Source organism: Salvelinus alpinus, chromosome 2 (genome assembly GCF_045679555.1).
Source record: "Salvelinus alpinus chromosome 2, SLU_Salpinus.1, whole genome shotgun sequence".
NCBI lineage: Eukaryota > Metazoa > Chordata > Actinopteri > Salmoniformes > Salmonidae > Salvelinus > Salvelinus alpinus.
The window spans coordinates 87,188,620-87,206,221 of NC_092087.1; the positions used below are offsets into that span (position 1 = coordinate 87,188,620).

A 17,602-nucleotide genomic window follows, 5' to 3' on the forward strand; every position below is an offset into this window, starting at 1 on the left:
CGATGGTGCCATTGAATCATTTAACCATGAGTGGCTAGACACACACACACACACACACACACACACACACACACACACACACACACACACACACACACACACACACACACACACACACACACACACACACACACACACACACACACACACACACACACACACACACACGCACACACACACACACACACATGTCTAGACCTTGCCAGATTCTTTCCCAGTAGTTCAGATGGGAAAATCGTATGGGTGTGTTCTTGTGGATGCCTGTGTGTGTATGTGTGTGGTATGGGTATGTTGCTCCCTATACTATTGAAGGAGTACTCAAATTTAAGTTGTCAAACAGATTTCCTAGGTGGCAAAGATCTGGACTATTTCTACATTGATCTCATTTCTTTGGGAATGTGGTTTGTACTCCTAATGGTGTCTGGAGCTCTACCCTTCTGCCATATCAGACGGTAAGAAGTCCATACAGCTCAACCCTGATTGGCCAAAGGGATACTACCTCAAGGGTAGTGCACTGATGGGGTTAAAGGTCAGTGTCTGAGCTCTCTACTGTGAAAGTGGACATTGCTGACAGGGTGTGTGTGTGTGTGTGTGTGTGTGTGTGTGTGTGTGTGTGTGTGTGTGTGTGTGTGTGTGTGTGTGTGTGTGTGTGTGTGTGTGTGTGTGTGTGTGTGTGTGTGTGTGTCGGTGAAATCTGACTATCAATCTCTTCTCCCTCTCCCCACTCATCGTATCTCCCCCTCTCTTCCCCCTGCTCTCTCTCGCTTCATCTCCCCTCTCTCACACTTCCTCTCTCTCTCCCTCCCCTCTACCTCCTCTCACCCCCCCTCAGCGCATCCCTTCCCTCTCCAGCAGTATGGTGAGGCAGAAAGGGCCATGGATCAGGTGTTAAACCTGGATCAGGACTGAGATGAGTTATCCACTGAGGTCTTCAACTGCAAGGTCCTGCAGATCATGGTGAGGGGAGACAGGGGTCAGGCTCCAGCGTAATGGAGCTGGTGGTAGTAGAGTTGGATAACTCAATGTGTCCAAAGCTGAGGTTTGGTTTTCTGTCTCTCTCTCTCTCTCGCTCTCTCTCTCTGTATGTCTCTCTCTCTCTCTTTCTCATGTAGGACCTGGGTTCTGAGGATGTGCAGAGATCGTTGCTGCTGGAGAAGTTTACCACAGTGCAGGCTGCTCTCGGCTCCCCTCTCAGGACTCCAGTGGTGGACCTCTCCTCCTCTCAGGACTCCAGTGGTGGACCTCTCCTCCTCTCAGGACTCCATTGGTGGACCTCTCCTCCCCTCAGGACTCCATTGGTGGACCTCTCCTCCCCAATGGACTCCAGTGGTGGTCCTCTCCTCCCCTATGGACTGCAGTGGTGGACCTCTCCTCCCCTCAGGACTCCAGTGGTGGTCCTCTCCTCCCCTATGGACTCCAGTGGTGGACCTCTCCTCCCCCATGAACTCCAGTGATGGACCTCTCCTCCCCTCTGGACTCCAGTGGTGGACCTCTCCTCCCCTCAGGACTCCAGTGGTGGTCCTCTCCTCTGGACTCCAGTGGTAGATCTCTCCTCCCCTCAGGACTCCAGTGGTGGACCTCACCTCCCCCATGAACTCCAGTGATGGAACTCTCCTCCCCTATTGACTCCAGTGGTGGACCTCTCCTCCCCTCATGACTCCAGTGGTGGACCTCTCCTCCCCTCAGGACTCCAGTGGTGGACCTCTCCTCCCCTCGGGACTCCAGTGGTGGACCTCTCCTCCCCTCAGGACTCCAGTGGTGGACCTCTCCTCCCCTCAGGACTCATGTGGGTGAGTATGTTTAATTCTGGTTATTCCACAGTATACATTCCTACAGTTATAGGTTCTATAGGCTTCTCAAATAGCACCCTGTTCCTATATTCCTTGTATTTTGACTGTGGCCACCTCCCTCCCTTCCTCTCCTCCTTCTACATTCTGTACTGTAGGTGAGGGGAGATATAATTAGAATGTAGATACTCTCTATGTTCTCTACTGTAAATGTGGGGAGAGAGATAGTATCAGAGTTCTACATTCTAATTAATTATTCTGTACTGTAGATGAGGGGAGATAGAGAGTATCAGAGTTCTACATTCTAGATCTAGGTTATGTACTGTAGGTGTGGGGAGAGCGAGAGTATCAGAGTTCTACAAGAGAGATTATGTGCCTCTGTCAACTTCAAGAACCCCAACATGTCTACTTGCACCTTGGAGAGGCTAAAGGTGAGAGGTGGGATGAAACATAATGCTGTCATATGCATTTAACTATGTGAGATGTGCTTTCAATTATTTTAGCTTGAACATAAGGAGTGTGTACTTTTGGGACCATGCTATTGGTTCCATTGTACTTTTGGGACTATACTATTGGTTCCATTGCACTTTTAGGATAATCTTTATTTAACCAGACAAGTCAATTGAGAACAAATTCTTATTTACAATGGCGGCCTGGCAAGAGGCAAAAGGTCTCCTGTGGTAACGGGGGCTTAAAAAAAGGCAATGCAAACTAGTGACATGGACTGACAACTAGAAACAGTTATGTCTCAATAACCTGTTCATCTATTTAACCGTTGAATATTCCAAGATCAAGGGGCTGAATAATGAATGGACTTTTTTACATGTTTGGTTCTAATTTTCGGTACTGTTAGTATAAAACAAGATTGAGATGTGAGTTTGTATGTTTTCTCATTTCCTGCTAGAAGAGAGGATATGTAACATGTCAGTTTTCCTTATTAAATGGTCTTCTGAATAAGAATGTACCAGTGTTTGAGCCTGCGTGTTGCTACTGATGTCCACCTGACAGCACTGTAGAGATCACAATGGTGAGTTAGACGTCTCTGCATGATACACAGAGTCAAGAGCCTTCAGTGGAGAGCTTGAGTCTTGCACATAAATAGTATCATCATTGTCCAACACAGAGAGAAAAGTAAAACTATTAAACTCCTTTCTGGTGGTTATAAAATACAATGCAATGTTATTCGTTTCATTGTACTTTTGTGACAATGCTATTGGTTCCATTGTACTTTTGGGACTATGCTTTTGGTTCAATTGTATATACACTGCTCAAAAAAATAAAGGGAACACTTAAACAACACAATGTAACTCCAAGTCAATCACACTTCTGTGAAATCAAACTGTCCAATTAGGAAGCAACACTGATTGACAATAAATTTCACATGCTGTTGTGCAAATGGAATAGACAAAAGGTGGAAATTATAGGCAATTAGCAAGACACCCCCAAAAAAGGAGTGATTCTGCAGGTGGTGACCACAGACCACTTCTCAGTTCCTATGCTTCCTGGCTGATGTTTTGGTCACTTTTGAATGCTGGCGGTGCTCTCACTCTAGTGGTAGCATGAGACGGAGTCTACAACCCACACAAGTGGCTCAGGTAGTGCAGTTCATCCAGGATGGCACATCAATGCAAGCTGTGGCAAAAAGGTTTGCTGTGTCTGTCAGCGTAGTGTCCAGAGCATGGAGGCGCTACCAGGAGACAGGCCAGTACATCAGGAGACGTGGAGGAGGCCGTAGGAGGGCAACAACCAAGCAGCAGGACCGCTACCTCCGCCTTTGTGCAAGGAGGTGCACTGCCAGAGCCCTGCAAAATGACCTCCAGCAGGCCACAAATGTGCATGTGTCAGCATATGGTCTCACAAGGGGTCTGAGGATCTCATCTCGGTACCTAATGGCAGTCAGGCTACCTCTGGCGAGCACATGGAGGGCTGTGCGGCCCCACAAAGAAATGCCACCCCACACCATGACTGACCCACCACCAAACTGGTCATGCTGGAGGATGTTGCAGGCAGCAGAACGTTCTCCACGGCGTCTCCAGACTCTGTCACGTCTGTCACATGTGCTCATGTGCTCAGTGTGAACCTGCTTTCATCTGTGAAGAGCACAGGGCGCCAGTGGCGAATTTGCCAATCTTGGTGTTCTCTGGCAAATGCCAAACGTCCTGCACGGTGTTGGGCTGTAAGCACAACCCCCACCTGTGGACGTCAGGCCCTCATACCACCCTCATGGAGTCTGTTTCTGACCGTTTGAGCAGACACATGCACATTTGTGGCCTGCTGGAGGTCATTTTGCAGGGCTCTGGCAGTGCACCTCCTGGCACAAAGGCGGAGTGTGCGGTCCTGCTGCTGGGTTGTTGCCCTCCTACGGCCTCCTCCACGTCTCCTGATGTACTGGCCTGTCTCCTGGTAGCGCCTCCATGCTCTGGACACTACGCTGACAGACACAGCAAACCTTTTTGCCACAGCTCGCATTGATGTGCCATCCTGGATGAACTGCACTACCTGAGCCACTTGTGTGGGTTGTAGACTCCGTCGCATGCTACCACTAGAGTGAGAGCACCGCCAGCATTCAAAAGTGACCAAAACATCAGCCAGGAAGCATAGGAACTGAGAAGTGGTCTGTGGTCACCACCTGCAGAATCACTCCTTTTTTGGGGGTGTCTTGCTAATTGCCTATAATTTCCACCTTTTGTCTATTCCATTTGCACAACAGCATGTGAAATTTATTGTCAATCAGTGTTGCTTCCTAATTGGACAGTTTGATTTCACAGAAGTGTGATTGACTTGGAGTTACATTGTGTTGTTTAAGTGTTCCCTTTATTTTTTTGAGCAGTGTATTTGGACTGTGTCTGCAATTTGTCCTCCTGTCCAGGGGGTGGCGCTGGAGAGCACCCGGCTGGTTATCAGGTACCCAGACAGCTAGACTTAGAGAACCCCTCCCTCTCCTCAGAGGACCAACCCTATAGGCCTCAACACCTCCTCAGCCTCCCAGTATGCCTCCACAGGGTAAGGACATCCGTCTGTCATTCAAAACATCATTATGAGTTATTCTAAAGTGTTACCAATCAACTCATATAAACTTTTGAAATGTACAAAGTGATGGAAGCAGGAAGCAGGAGCACAGGTGCAGGTGTTTGTGTTTTCATACTGTTTGTCTCTCTCTCTCCCAGGACCAGGAGGATGGCTCCCATCAATGGTGACGAGTGTTTCTTCTGGAGGACCAACGGCAGTTTCTATGATGACAAGTGTCGCTTCAAACACAAGCCTGACCAGAGAGGAAGAGACAGGAAACCATGTCAACCCTGTCCACCACGCAGCGACTGGATAGTAGAGAGGGAGGAGGATGATGAAGATTAAGGAAGAGGATGAGGGACTGTGTCCCTGCTTTAAAATGGAACAGGATGCTTGGGGGGGTGTCACCCCATTTGTAGTCCTCTGGCACAGACCACAGATCCCAGACAGAACACTAGACATATAGAATGAGTGTGTGAATTGGCAATCAAAGTGAAGAGGAGTGAACCTCTGATTTCCTTCCCCCTCTCCCTCGGCCTGAGCTGTGAAACAACATGGAAATTACATCATCATTAGAACTTTGAAGGGATCTTTGTCCAGTGACCCTCCTCTGTGATGACCATGTTGTAGACACTAAGGGGGCTGACATCTGTTGTTATCATGTGTTTTACAGTGTATGTATGTATGGTCATGTGACTGGACATGTGACCTGAATGTGTGACTCCTTGTGATGTCACTGTGAGACTCACTGCCAGCCTGATTACATAGGGTGCCTAGTAATTGCCCCTACAGGGGATAAATAAATGCGATTTTTGAATTGAATAACAATTGAATATGGGGCATGTTCCAGGCAGACTATGTTGCAGTCACCTGCCTGCTCTCACAAACATTAGTCCTTCTCCTTTTTTACCTAAAGGGGTACTATAATTCAAAATCATATATCTAAATGTTCCATGGTATGACCACCTTAAAACAATTCCATATGTCAGCTAGTAGAACCCCCCCAAACGGCTCAGACTTTCAGATGTTCAGAAACCTAGTGTCAGAGGGAGCAATGTCCAGCACCTAGACACACAAATCAAATATAATTGTATTAGTCACATGCTCCAAGTACAACAGGTGTAGACCATACTGAGAAATGGTTACTGACAAGCCCTTAACTAACAATGCAGTTGTTTATATGTAAGAAAATATTAGATTTTTTAAATTATAAAAATAAAAATAAAAAACACACAATAAAATAACAATAACGAAGCAGCAATAAACAATTACATGAAAGATTATTCATTGTCATTTTCAACAAAAAAACACCACTCAGACACTACAGGACACAATAATCCCAGACAGACAGACAGACTTAGTTATATGCATGTCAGGGTTCACTTTGGGTCCGTTGTTCTGAAGATCAGTGAGCTGAAGACATTTCTTTCACACAAGCACACACTGGAAACTCAGATCAGCTTGCCTTGGCCTTGGCATAATGACAGCTCACTGTTGTCTGTTGTTTCTAGCTAGCTAATGTTGATAGCTAAATGTTAGCTAACTAGCTAGCTCACTAGTTAACTATGGGGTCTTGCTGTAATTCAGCGGCAGCACATCATATTGTTCACAATCCAGTCCATTCAGAGTAGCTGTGTGATTCACAAAAATACTTGTTATCGCTGAATAACAGCAGCTTCATGTAGCTAACAAGCTAGCTGAGATCACTAGTTCACTCAATTCAAACGCCAGTTCAACATAAGTCCCAATAACAGTACTTTTACATGCATGCCTGTTTTATTCTATATATTTTTTCTACATTTTCAAATGTTATTTTACCTTTTTGTATATGAAGCCTGGAGGCTGCAGTAATGTTGAGATGTCAGTAGGGAGAGCTCTAGTCTAGAACACTGGAACCAAAGATTCTCCCCTTTCATCTGTTCTGGAACCTTCAGTACCAGCTGATGAGGAGTGATGGGAATGGGTCACATTGTGTCTCTTGTAAAACATGTAGGTCCACTCCTCAAATAAAGAAATGTAACTACAGTATTCTGACTTTAGACCATTTTCTATTTAGATACAGTAACATCCCTTATGTGACATGCTGTTGCTACATGTTAATGCCCTGACTAGACTACTTTTAAAACGTGTCAACCACAGAACTCACACTTAGGCTAAGCCTGCTTCTACTAATACTTACAGTAGACTACTTCTTGTTTCCACACAGTGACAGTAAGTTGACTCACTGGACAAGACCTCTCCCCTTCACTTCACTCTGTAAGTACATTTGACGATATCTTGAAATATAGTTTTTGTTTTGATGCTTTTAGCCAAACATCACATGACTTACTGTATCTTTGTACTTGTTGGTTCATTTTGAAATGTGTTTGGTTGTTACATCAGGGCCTGTATTCATATAGTGTCTCAGAAGGTCTGTATAATTATGATCTAAAAGGCTAAACTGATCCCAGATCAGCTCTCCTACTCTGATACACTTTGTGAATACAGACCCTGGACTGTGGTTTCATGTGTTTAGTTTAGTTCAGTTTATTCATTTACATGTTTAAAACATGATCAGTAGAGTTTGCCAGTAATACCCAGATCTCCATTCAATAGGGTCATGTTCACTGTCAAAGTATAACAGGGTCAAGTACAACTGTGTGTGTGTGTGGTGTGTGTTATGTCTGTTTGTGTGTGTGTGTCTGTGTATACATGTATTTTTACATTTTAATCTGATTATTAGATATACAGTCACGACCAAAATTATTGGCACCCTTGACAAATACTGAGCTACATTGTGTGCTACAAAAGATGGGATGTACGTTGTACATGTTGTTTCACATAAAGACTTGTACATGCTATTTTAAGAGCTCTGAAAGCAATAGATTGTTGTGGAGACATTTTGAAAATCGCCTAAAGTAAGAGTGAGAGTGATTGAGTTGATGTTTCTTTATAGCTTTAGAGGTGGTATTAACATGAGACACAGTGATGGTGGGTTGTGTTTAGGAGTAGTATTAACATGAGACACAGTGATGGTGGGTTGTGTTTAGGAGTAGTATTAACATGAGACACAGTGATGGTGGGTTGTGTTTAGGAGTAGTATTAACATGAGACACAGTGATGGTGGGTTGTGTTTAGGAGTAGTATTAACATGAGACACAGTGATGGTGGGTTGTGTTTAGGAGTAGTATTAACATGAGACACAGTGATGGTGGGTTGTGTTTAGGAGTAGTATTAACATGAGACACAGTGATGGTGGGTTGTGTTTAGGAGTAGTATTAACATGAGACAGTGATGGTGGGTTGTGTTTAGGAGTAGTATTAACATGAGACACAGTGATGGTGGGTTGTGTTTAGGAGTAGTATTAACATGAGACACGGTGATGGTGGGTTGTGTTTAGGAGTAGTATTAACATGAGACACAGTGATGGAGGGTTGTGTTTAGGAGTAGTATTAACATGAGACAGTGATGGTGGGTTGTGTTTAGGAGTAGTATTTACATGAGACACAGTGATGGTGGGTTGTGTTTAGGAGTAGTATTAACATGAGACACAGTGATGGTGGGTTGTGTTTAGGAGTAGTATTAACATGAGACACAGTGATGGTGGGTTGTGTTTAGGAGTAGTATTAACAAGAGACTTAAAGAGGAAGGAAAGGACAGTTCTGTATCAGCTACTTGTGTTCTACTTTAAATATGTTTCAACCACAGAACTGACACTTACTAGCAGTTTCCACTCACTACCAGTCAGTTGACTCACTGTACAAGACCTCTTCCCTTCAGTCTGTAAGTACTCTTGATATCTTGAAATGTGGTTTTTAGTTTTTAGCCACAAGTCATGTTCTCAAGGGTCTCAGACTTGGAGTGCTGATCTAGGATCAGGTCCTCCTGGTCCATATAATTATGATCTAAATGGGAAAACTAATCCTAGATCTTACTCTGAGACACTTGGTGAATACAGACACTATCATATAACGATGATATAAAAGGTATGTGTGACTTGCTGTTTATCCTCACAGCTTGGGGATAGGAGTTATCATTCAAGCTGGTGGTAACTGCCTTGCTCATATTGGCAGATTTTTCCACCTTGCCAGCTCTGGGATTTGAACCAGTAATGTTTCAGGTTACTGGGCCAACGTTCTTAACCACTAGGCTACCTGCCGATACCGCTGACACTCCATATTACCAAACTATTATGATGTTATTTACACACCATCCACTCAAGGCTGTGATAATGATGTGTTGTTATATCTGCATCCCAAATGACACCATATTCCCTATAGAGTGCACTACTTTGACTAGAGCCCTACCTGCTGCCCCTCATGGTTTGTATGTAGTTATTCACCAGCTATAGAGTGCACTACTTTGACTAGAGCCCTACCTGCTGCCCCTCATGGTTTGTATGTAGTTATTCACCAGCTAAAGAGTGCACTACTTTGACTAGAGCCCTACCTGCTGCCCCTGATGGTATTTATGTAGTTATTCACCAGCTATAGAGTGCACTACTTTGACTAGAGCCCTACCTGCTGCCCCTGATGGTTTGTATGTAGTTATTCACCAGCTATAGAGTGCACTACTTTGACTAGAGCCCTACCTGCTGCCCCTGATGGTATGTATGTAGTTATTCACCAGCTATAGAGTGCACTACTTTTGACTAGAGCCCTACCTGCTGCCCCTGATGGTTTGTATGTAGTTATTCACCAGCTATAGAGTGCACTACTTTGACTAGAGCCCTACCTGCTGCCCCTGATGGTTTGTATGTAGTTATTCACCAGCTATAGTGTGCACTACTTTTGACTAGAGCCCTACCTGCTGCCCCTGATGGTTTGTATGTAGTTATTCACCAGCTACAGAGTGCACTACTTTGACTAGAGCCCTACCTGCTGCCCCTGGTGGTTTGTATGTAGGTATTCACCAGCTATAGTGTGCACTACTTTGACTAGAGCCCTACCTGCTGCCCCTGATGGTTTGTATGTAGTTATTCACCAGCTATAGTGTGCACTACTTTTGACTAGAGCCCTACCTGCTGCCCCTGATGGTTTGTATGTAGTTATTCACCAGCTACAGAGTGCACTACTTTGATTAGAGCCCTACCTGCTGCCCCTTATGGTTTGTATGTAGTTATTCACCAGCTATAGTGTGCACTACTTTGACTAGAGCCCTACCTGCTGCCCCTGATGGTTTCTATGTAGTTATTCACCAGCTATAGAGTGCACTACTTTGACTAGAGCCCTACCTGCTGCCCCTTATGGTTTGTATGTAGTTATTCACCAGCTATAGAGTGCACTACTTTGACTAGAGCCCTACCTGCTGCCCCTTATGGTTTGTATGTAGTTATTCACCAGCTATAGAGTGCACTACTTTGACTAGAGCCCTACCTGCTGCCCCTGATGGTTTGTATGTAGTTATTCACCAGCTATAGTGTGCACTACTTTGACTAGAGCCCTACCTGCTGCCCCTGATGGTTTGTATGTAGTTATTCACCAGCTATAGTGTGCACTACTTTGACTAGAGCCCTACCTGCTGCCCCTGATGGTTTGTATGTAGTTATTCACCAGCTATAGTGTGCACTACTTTGACTAGACCCCTACCTGCTGCCCCTGATGGTTTGAGAGAGAGAGAGAGATATTCACTGGCTGTTTATCCTCACAGTTTGGGGATAGGAGCTATCATTGAACCTGGTGGTCAGTCTTTAGGCTGCTGTACAGCTTGATTGACCGTAGAGGATTGAACATTTATCCTCCTATATTTGGGGTTCTGAGAATAAAACAGCTTCACAACAATCAATATAGAAATATGTGTTTACAGTACTACTCATCTGTTCAATAAGTGATTGTTGTTGATGATGATGTATGGAGTTATTCACCAGCTATATAGTGAGTTGTTGTTTATGTTTCTAAGACTGCAGGGTGGGAGATGCAACAATGGCCTTGAGAACAGCAGGAAGTGTGTTGGTGGTCTTTCTCTGGTCTGTAGCAGGTATGGTCTCATTCATATATTTTAGTTGCTCTGTTTATCAATCTACATACATTTCTAAAAGGATAAGAATCATAATGTTATTCTGGTGTGTTCTGTTAGATAACTATTTAAAGTGAAGTGGAGACTCCTTTCACACCTCACTGAGTGATGCTTACCTGTGGTTTCCATTCACACTCAAATCAGGAACTATGGCAACAAAGTGTGGACAAACCTTACAGTCAGTGTGAATCAATAGACCTTGTCTTCATTCTGATACCATTGTGATGTCTAACTGTGTTTCAGTTGTACTGGGTCAGTATGGCTGGAGTGTGACTTACACCACTCAGAGTATCTGTACCTTGAAGGGGTCAACAGTGAAGCTGACCTGCTCTTACACATATCCCAGTGGTTATATAGTCACATCAACCTACTGGTTCACTAAATATGATGCTAAGGGTCCTGTAAGTTTGAGTGATGACCCAGACTACAAAGGAGAGTATTCAGGTCGTGTGACGTACCGTGGAGATCTGGAGAATGGTCACACCCTGACAATCACAGACCTGAGAGAGAGAGACTCAGCTACGTACAAGTTCAGATTATTAACAGATCAGACTGGAGTGAGATATTATGGTGATCCTGGAGTCACTCTGTCTGTAACAGGTACAGTTACATTCAATAAAGTTAAACTGTTGAACTCCATTTAGTTCAGGATAAATGTCTTGGTTTGTATTCATGTCTGTATAACATAGGATTTCTACCATCTTTGTATTAGAGTGATAAGTCAGTGATAAAGGGATTTACAGTGATATTGTTTATTCTCCAGGTCTTCAGGTGAAGGTGACTGGTGGATATCAGGATAAGACACTGACCTGTAGCACCACCTGTACTCTGACTGACAACCCCACCTACATCTGGTACAAGAATGGACACAAAGTAAAGGAGGACACTTCCAGCCTGTACTCAGACTACTTTAGTGATGCAGACAGCTACTCCTGTGCTGTAAAAGACCATGAGGATCTCCGCTCTCCTGCAGTGTGTCAGTGTGGACTTTCTTTTACACACATTTTTATACAAATAGAATGTTGTTTCTAGTTGTGAGAACAATGTCAATTAATCAATGAATATTGATAATTATTTAATATTGATGGTTTTCACTACTGTAAACTGTTGAACTAGTTTTATTCTACTTCATAAACAATATCAGTCTATACTGGTAGATAGTGTAATTTAATATGTTTATAATGTGTTCTGTTGTCTTCTTGTGTTTCAGGTCAGAAGTGTTGGAGTGTGACTTACACCCATCAGAGTATCTGTGCCTTGAAGGGGTCAACAGTGAACATATCCTGCTCTTACACATATCCCAGTTACCATGAGATCAAACAAGCTTTCTGGTTTACTAAATGGTCTGGTATGGAGGCTGAAGATCTGAGCTCAGTGCCAGGGTATGAGGGTCATATAGAGTACCTTGGGGATAAGGAGAGTAACTGTACCCTGAGAATCACAGACCTGAGATTGAGTGACTCTGCTGGGTACAGGTTCAGATTCATAACATCTGGAGGAAAGTATATTGGCTCACCTGTCTCCCTGACTGTCACAGGTAATCTGTCATACATCTCACATCTATGACACATATCTAGATAGCTGTAATGTGAGTGTTGTTTTGTATGTATGCTAATGAGTATGTTGTGTTTTAATCTGTTTTATTTATTCTATGGAACCCAGGACTTCTTGGAATACAGTGGAAATTATTACAGAGTTGACTGTCCTGTCTAAATATATCAAATAAATGACCTTAATTACCTTATTTAAGGGCAGTCATACAGACACTGTAGTGTTATGTAACAGGGAAAAAACGAATATAATATTTCACATAAAATGACATATATAGGAGGAGAATAATAATTTGTTTCCTTTTACTCTAGATGCTGTGTTGGAGATGGATCCTACATCTGTGTCAGAGAGGGAGAATGTCACACTGACATGTAGAACCAAATGTACACTGGACCCCATCACAGCCTACAGTTGGTATAAGAATGGACAGCCTATACCAAACAGCAACACCTACTCTCCTGTCTATAGCCTATTCTCAGTCAGCAGTGAGGATACAGGCAGATACTCCTGTGCTGTAGAAGGCCATGAGGATCTCCCCTCTGCTGAAGAGACTCTCACTGTCACATGTAAGTACATTGGGGGTTTGGACGTCCAGTTTGATATACTGATCATGTTGATACTTGAATTGAGAATATATTGTTTTCCATATCAATAAATATTCTAGTGTGTAACATCCATTTCCCTGAATTTGTATTATCACAATGTCATCATTATTTTTAATGATTATTTTTCAGATTGTCTTTTAAATTATTTCTAAATCACCTGTGAAATGTAAAGACATATTTTGCTATAAATAAGTCCACTGTATTTTACACCAGATGGCCCAAAGAACACCTCAGTGTCAGTCAGTCCCTCTGGTGAAATAGTGGAGGGCAGTTCAGTGACTCTGACCTGCAGCAGTGATGCCAACCCACCTGTGGACAAGTACACCTGGTACAAGAAGAACGTAACCTCAGCAAAAGCATCAGGACAGAGTTACAGCATCACTAACATCAGCTCTGAGGACAGAGGAGAATATTACTGTGAGGCCCAGAATGGAAGAGGATCTATGAACTCTACAGCTCTGATGATCATTGTAGCAGGTAAAGTTACATCTTCAATACAAAGGTATGTTCAATAAGAAATGATGTTTCCAGGTAATCTTCTCATAGTTTGCCTTATTATACTTTGGTATATAACTATACATAGGCTTCTATATACAAGTATTGCATTTATGTCCTGTATTGCTGTATATTCATTTTCACTTCATAATAACATGTTCTCATATCATCCATTTGATCTTTTAGGGAAACAGTCCTCAGTTCTGACTGCAGCTGTAGGAATCATAGTGGTTGTTCTGGTTCTCATCCTCTGTCTCTCTGGACTCATGTGGTTCAGGTGAGTGAAGAAGGGAACATTGATAATTGTATTATTCTCCTTAGACCTCTGATTTGTTATTAACTTCATTCATTCATTCATTTATTGGCCCAATGCTCTTAACCACTAGGCTTCCTGGGGTGGCAGGTAGCTTAGTGGTTAGAGCGTTGAACTTGTAACCGAATGGTTGCAAGATTGAATCCCAGAGCTGAAAATATAAAGTTCAGGTGTTCTGCCCCTGAACAAGGCAGTTAACCCACTGATCCTAGGCCATCATTGTAAATAAGAGTTTGTTCTTAACTGACTTGCCTAGTTAAATAAAGATAAAGTAAGAAACCTGCTAAAATGTATTAGTAACATATCAACTTCCACTAGAGGTCAGTAGAGAGCATAACTCACTCTGTCCATCATTACAGGAGATCCACAGGAGGAAGTGATGCCACAGCAGACACACAGGTGATTCTATTAGTTGCAACAGGGTTTCAGCTGTGTCTTAATGGGGCAACAAACTAAACGTGCACCCAGGGGGTTATAACTCCGTTTTCATTCATTTACGGTGACATCACAGTCTCTTTCATTCTATTTTCATTGTTACCTCTCTCTCTCTCCACAGAGTGTCCGTCCTGACTAACAGTGACATGACAGTCTCTCTCATACTATTTTCATTGTTACCTCTCTCTCTCCACAGAGTGTCCGTCCTGACTAACAGTGACATGACAGTCTCTCTCATACTATTTTCATTGTTACCTCTCTCTCTCTCTCTCTCCACAGAGTGTCCGTCCTGACTTTAACAGTGACACGTACACAGGTCTGAACATGAGGACCATGTCCCCTGACTACGACACTCTGGCAGTAAGTCTCTTATCATTCATGTTGATTGTTTGTGAGTGTGTTTGTGTTTTATATTTGAATGTGTTTAGAGAAAATGATGGAAAGACTGGTGTTTCAAAGAACTCATGCATTTCCTCTCTCCCTCTTTCTCTATATCTTTCTCTCCCTCTCTCTCTCCTTCTCTCCCACTCTCTCTTTCTCTATATCTTTCTCTCCCTCTCTCTCTCCTTCTCTCCCACTCTCTATATCGTTCTCTCCCTCTCCCTCTCCCTCCCTCTCCTTCTCCTTGTCTCCCACTCCCTCTCCCTCTCTCTCTCTCTCTCTGTCTCTCTCTCTCTCTCTCTCTCTCTCCCTCCCTCTCCTTCTCTCCCAATCTCTCTTTCTCGCTCTCTCTCTCTTTCTGTCCACAGAGTGTTCATCCTGACCCTAACAGTGATACGTACACACCTCTGAACATGAAGACCAGGTCACCAGAGTATGACACCCTGGCAGTAAGTGTGTGTGTGTGTGTGTGTGTGTGTGTGTGTGTGTGTGTGTGTGTGTGTGTGTGTGTGTGTGTGTGTGTGTGTGTGTGTGTGTGTGTGTGTGTGTGTGTGTGTGTGTGTGTGTGTGTGTGTGTGTGTGTGTGTGTGTGTGTGTGTGTGTGTGTGTGTGTGTGTGTGTGTGTGTGTGTGTGTGTGTGTGTGTGTGTGTGTGTGCGTATAAAATGTTTAGTGGGAGTGCTACTTCAGTATGTCTTCTTTCAGAATGTGAGGGGAATCTCCCACTGAAGAGAAGCACCACAGAACCTGGACTGAAGAGAAGCACCACAGAACCTGGACTGAAGAGAAGCACCACAGAACCTGGACTGAAGAGAACCATCACAGATCCTGGACTGAAGAGAAGCAGGAGGACAAAATCTAGAAGTTTTTCCAGACCATGAACTTTTCAGTAAATGCTGGAATAGATATTTTCTTTTCTTATAATGATAATTATGTATATTGATGATAAGTGAGATGGGTTATATTTTTCAAATTACATATTTTTATGATGTAAATAGCCACTTTTTCTTGTGTACCAATGTGTTTATTTCAGATCTTTTTCTAAGGGATTTTGCCACATACAGATGTTTTATAACATCAATAGTCCTACTTTCCTCAGCAACTAACATTAATAATACTGATAACAGCTTTTTAATATTTTTAGCTCTTGGGTCAAGTTTCTCCTGATGTGTTCAATGCTGATCTACTTTGTTATTCTGTCAGACATTATTACTAATGTTATATTACGTAATACCATATTGTTCTGTGTCATGATATATTTTTTATATAAAAATAAATGTTATCAGTCCATTACATACATTTAAACATTTGCAGTTTTTACTTCTAATTTCCAACATTTTGGTAGGCTATTTGTTAGTCAACTTGTCTATAATTTCTAAATACATGCAGTGGCGACACGTCATTCAAGGCAGCTGGGACAGAGCTAAATCTGTTTTCAGCCCCAGGGTTAGCTTTTTATGTTGCTTGTTTGCCTATTTTGACATTAACACGTGTCACATATCAGTTTGCAAACAAAGTTTAAAAAAAAGCATTGAATTAATAAAGTCGCATACAAACATGGTCTCGTTTTTGCTTTCTTGAGTGAGGCAGCTCCAAAATGCAGGTGTTTCAGCTTAGTGCTTTCTGTGGTGGCGGGGCAGCCAGCATAAAATACGGAGTGTAGGGGTTGGTAATGTTCTCTAGTTGTGATGTGATTGGCTCAGTGTTCTGTCACTCATGGGGACACTACGTCACCGCAAAATCTACGGGTAGAGCTCGAAATGTCAAGCCCCTTTGGTGCTGCCATATAATTACATTAGAAATGCCCATCCAAAAAGGCTCAAGATCATTGGCTAAGACAAAATTACGTCAAATTGCGTTAAATCATCCGTAGCTTTGATTGGACTGATTGGACAAACTTTCTAAATCTTATCTGGCAAGCAGTCATCATCATGCATCAGGTCGACAATCTACTGACAAATCCTTATCAATCCTTGTCATATGAAATGATGGATAAAACGTGTCAGTGCTCATTGGCCATTGGACATAAACATTACACAACAAGTTGGAAATCACAAATTCAACAATTAGTGCTAAGGCAGCACTGCAGGCCCGGGTTTGATCCCGGACTGTTACAGCCGGCTGTGACCGGGAGACCTATGAGGCGGAGCACAATTGGCCCAGGGTCATCTGGGTTAGTGGAGGGTTTAGCCGGCTGGGATGTCCTTGTCTCATCATGCTCTCTCTACATTGGTGCCTGCTGTTTGTCCTCCTGTCCAGGGGGTGGAGCTGGAGAGCACCAGGCTGGTGATCAGGTACCCAGACCGCTGGATGCAGAGAACCCCTCCCTCTCCTCAGAGGACCAACTCTATAGGCCTCAACACCTCCTCAGCCCCCAGTACACTTCCACATGGTAAGGACATCTGTCTTTGTCGAAACATATAACTTCTTGTCAATATGGGGGCGCTGTTTTCACTTTGTAAAAATTCGTTCCCAAATTAAACTGCCTCGTACTCAATTCTTGCTCGTACAATATGCATTTTATTATTACTATTTGATAGAAAACACTCTCTAGTTTCTAAAACCGTTTGAATTATATCTGTGAGTAAAACAGAACTCAAGTTGCAGCAAACTTCCTGTCAGGAAGTGAGAAATCTGAAATCGGGCACTCTGTTCCAGGGTCAGTTTATTAATTTGCATGTAATCTATGAGTCGACATGCACTGCATACGATTTCCCCTAGATGTCAGTAAGTAGTGAGAATTGGAATGGGGTTGCTAGGTAGATCTGAGGCCTTATAAAGGCTCTTGGAACGGGGGGTGCACTCTTTTCAACGTTCGTCATGGCGCAAAGCAGACCTCAGGATGGCATTCTGAAAAGCTCTCGTTATAGGCCTTAGATATATCCGGCTCTGATTTTTTTCGATATAGGTGTTAAAAACATCATAATGTAGTTATTTTAACTTCTACTTGCACACAATCCCGGATCCGGGAGCACCCTCATCAGTAAAAAAGCTGACTAGCATAGCCTAGCATAGCGCCACAAGTAAATACTA

The 17,602-nt window shown here is 43.2% G+C and overlaps 2 protein-coding genes and 1 long non-coding RNA gene across 3 annotated transcripts in view; 2 read left to right on the plus strand and 1 right to left on the minus strand.

The window, feature by feature from the left end:
• LOC139568076 (uncharacterized) overlaps positions 1 to 17,602 on the minus strand; it is a 245,886-nt gene that overhangs the window by 212,827 nt on the left and 15,457 nt on the right. The window lies entirely within an intron of this gene.
• Positions 415 to 13,470, plus strand: LOC139551889 (sialoadhesin-like). Its single transcript, XM_071363231.1, has 13 exons — positions 415 to 452; positions 853 to 859; positions 1,113 to 1,329; positions 1,483 to 1,600; positions 1,749 to 1,790; positions 2,116 to 2,218; positions 4,735 to 4,790; positions 4,955 to 5,079; positions 11,034 to 11,390; positions 11,554 to 11,766; positions 12,001 to 12,327; positions 12,653 to 12,907; positions 13,160 to 13,470. Exons 1-13 carry the CDS (start codon positions 415 to 417, stop codon positions 13,459 to 13,461), a joined length of 2,160 nt encoding a protein of 719 aa, XP_071219332.1. The 3' UTR covers positions 13,462 to 13,470.
• LOC139551900 (B-cell receptor CD22-like) overlaps positions 14,514 to 17,602 on the plus strand; it is a 17,262-nt gene continuing 14,173 nt past the window's right edge. Inside the window, exons 1-3 of the mRNA XM_071363241.1 lie at positions 14,514 to 14,549; positions 14,939 to 15,019; positions 16,829 to 16,961. Of these exons, the coding sequence (XP_071219342.1) occupies positions 14,514 to 14,549; positions 14,939 to 15,019; positions 16,829 to 16,961 (250 nt within the window). The remainder of the gene's footprint in view (positions 14,550 to 14,938; positions 15,020 to 16,828; positions 16,962 to 17,602) is intronic.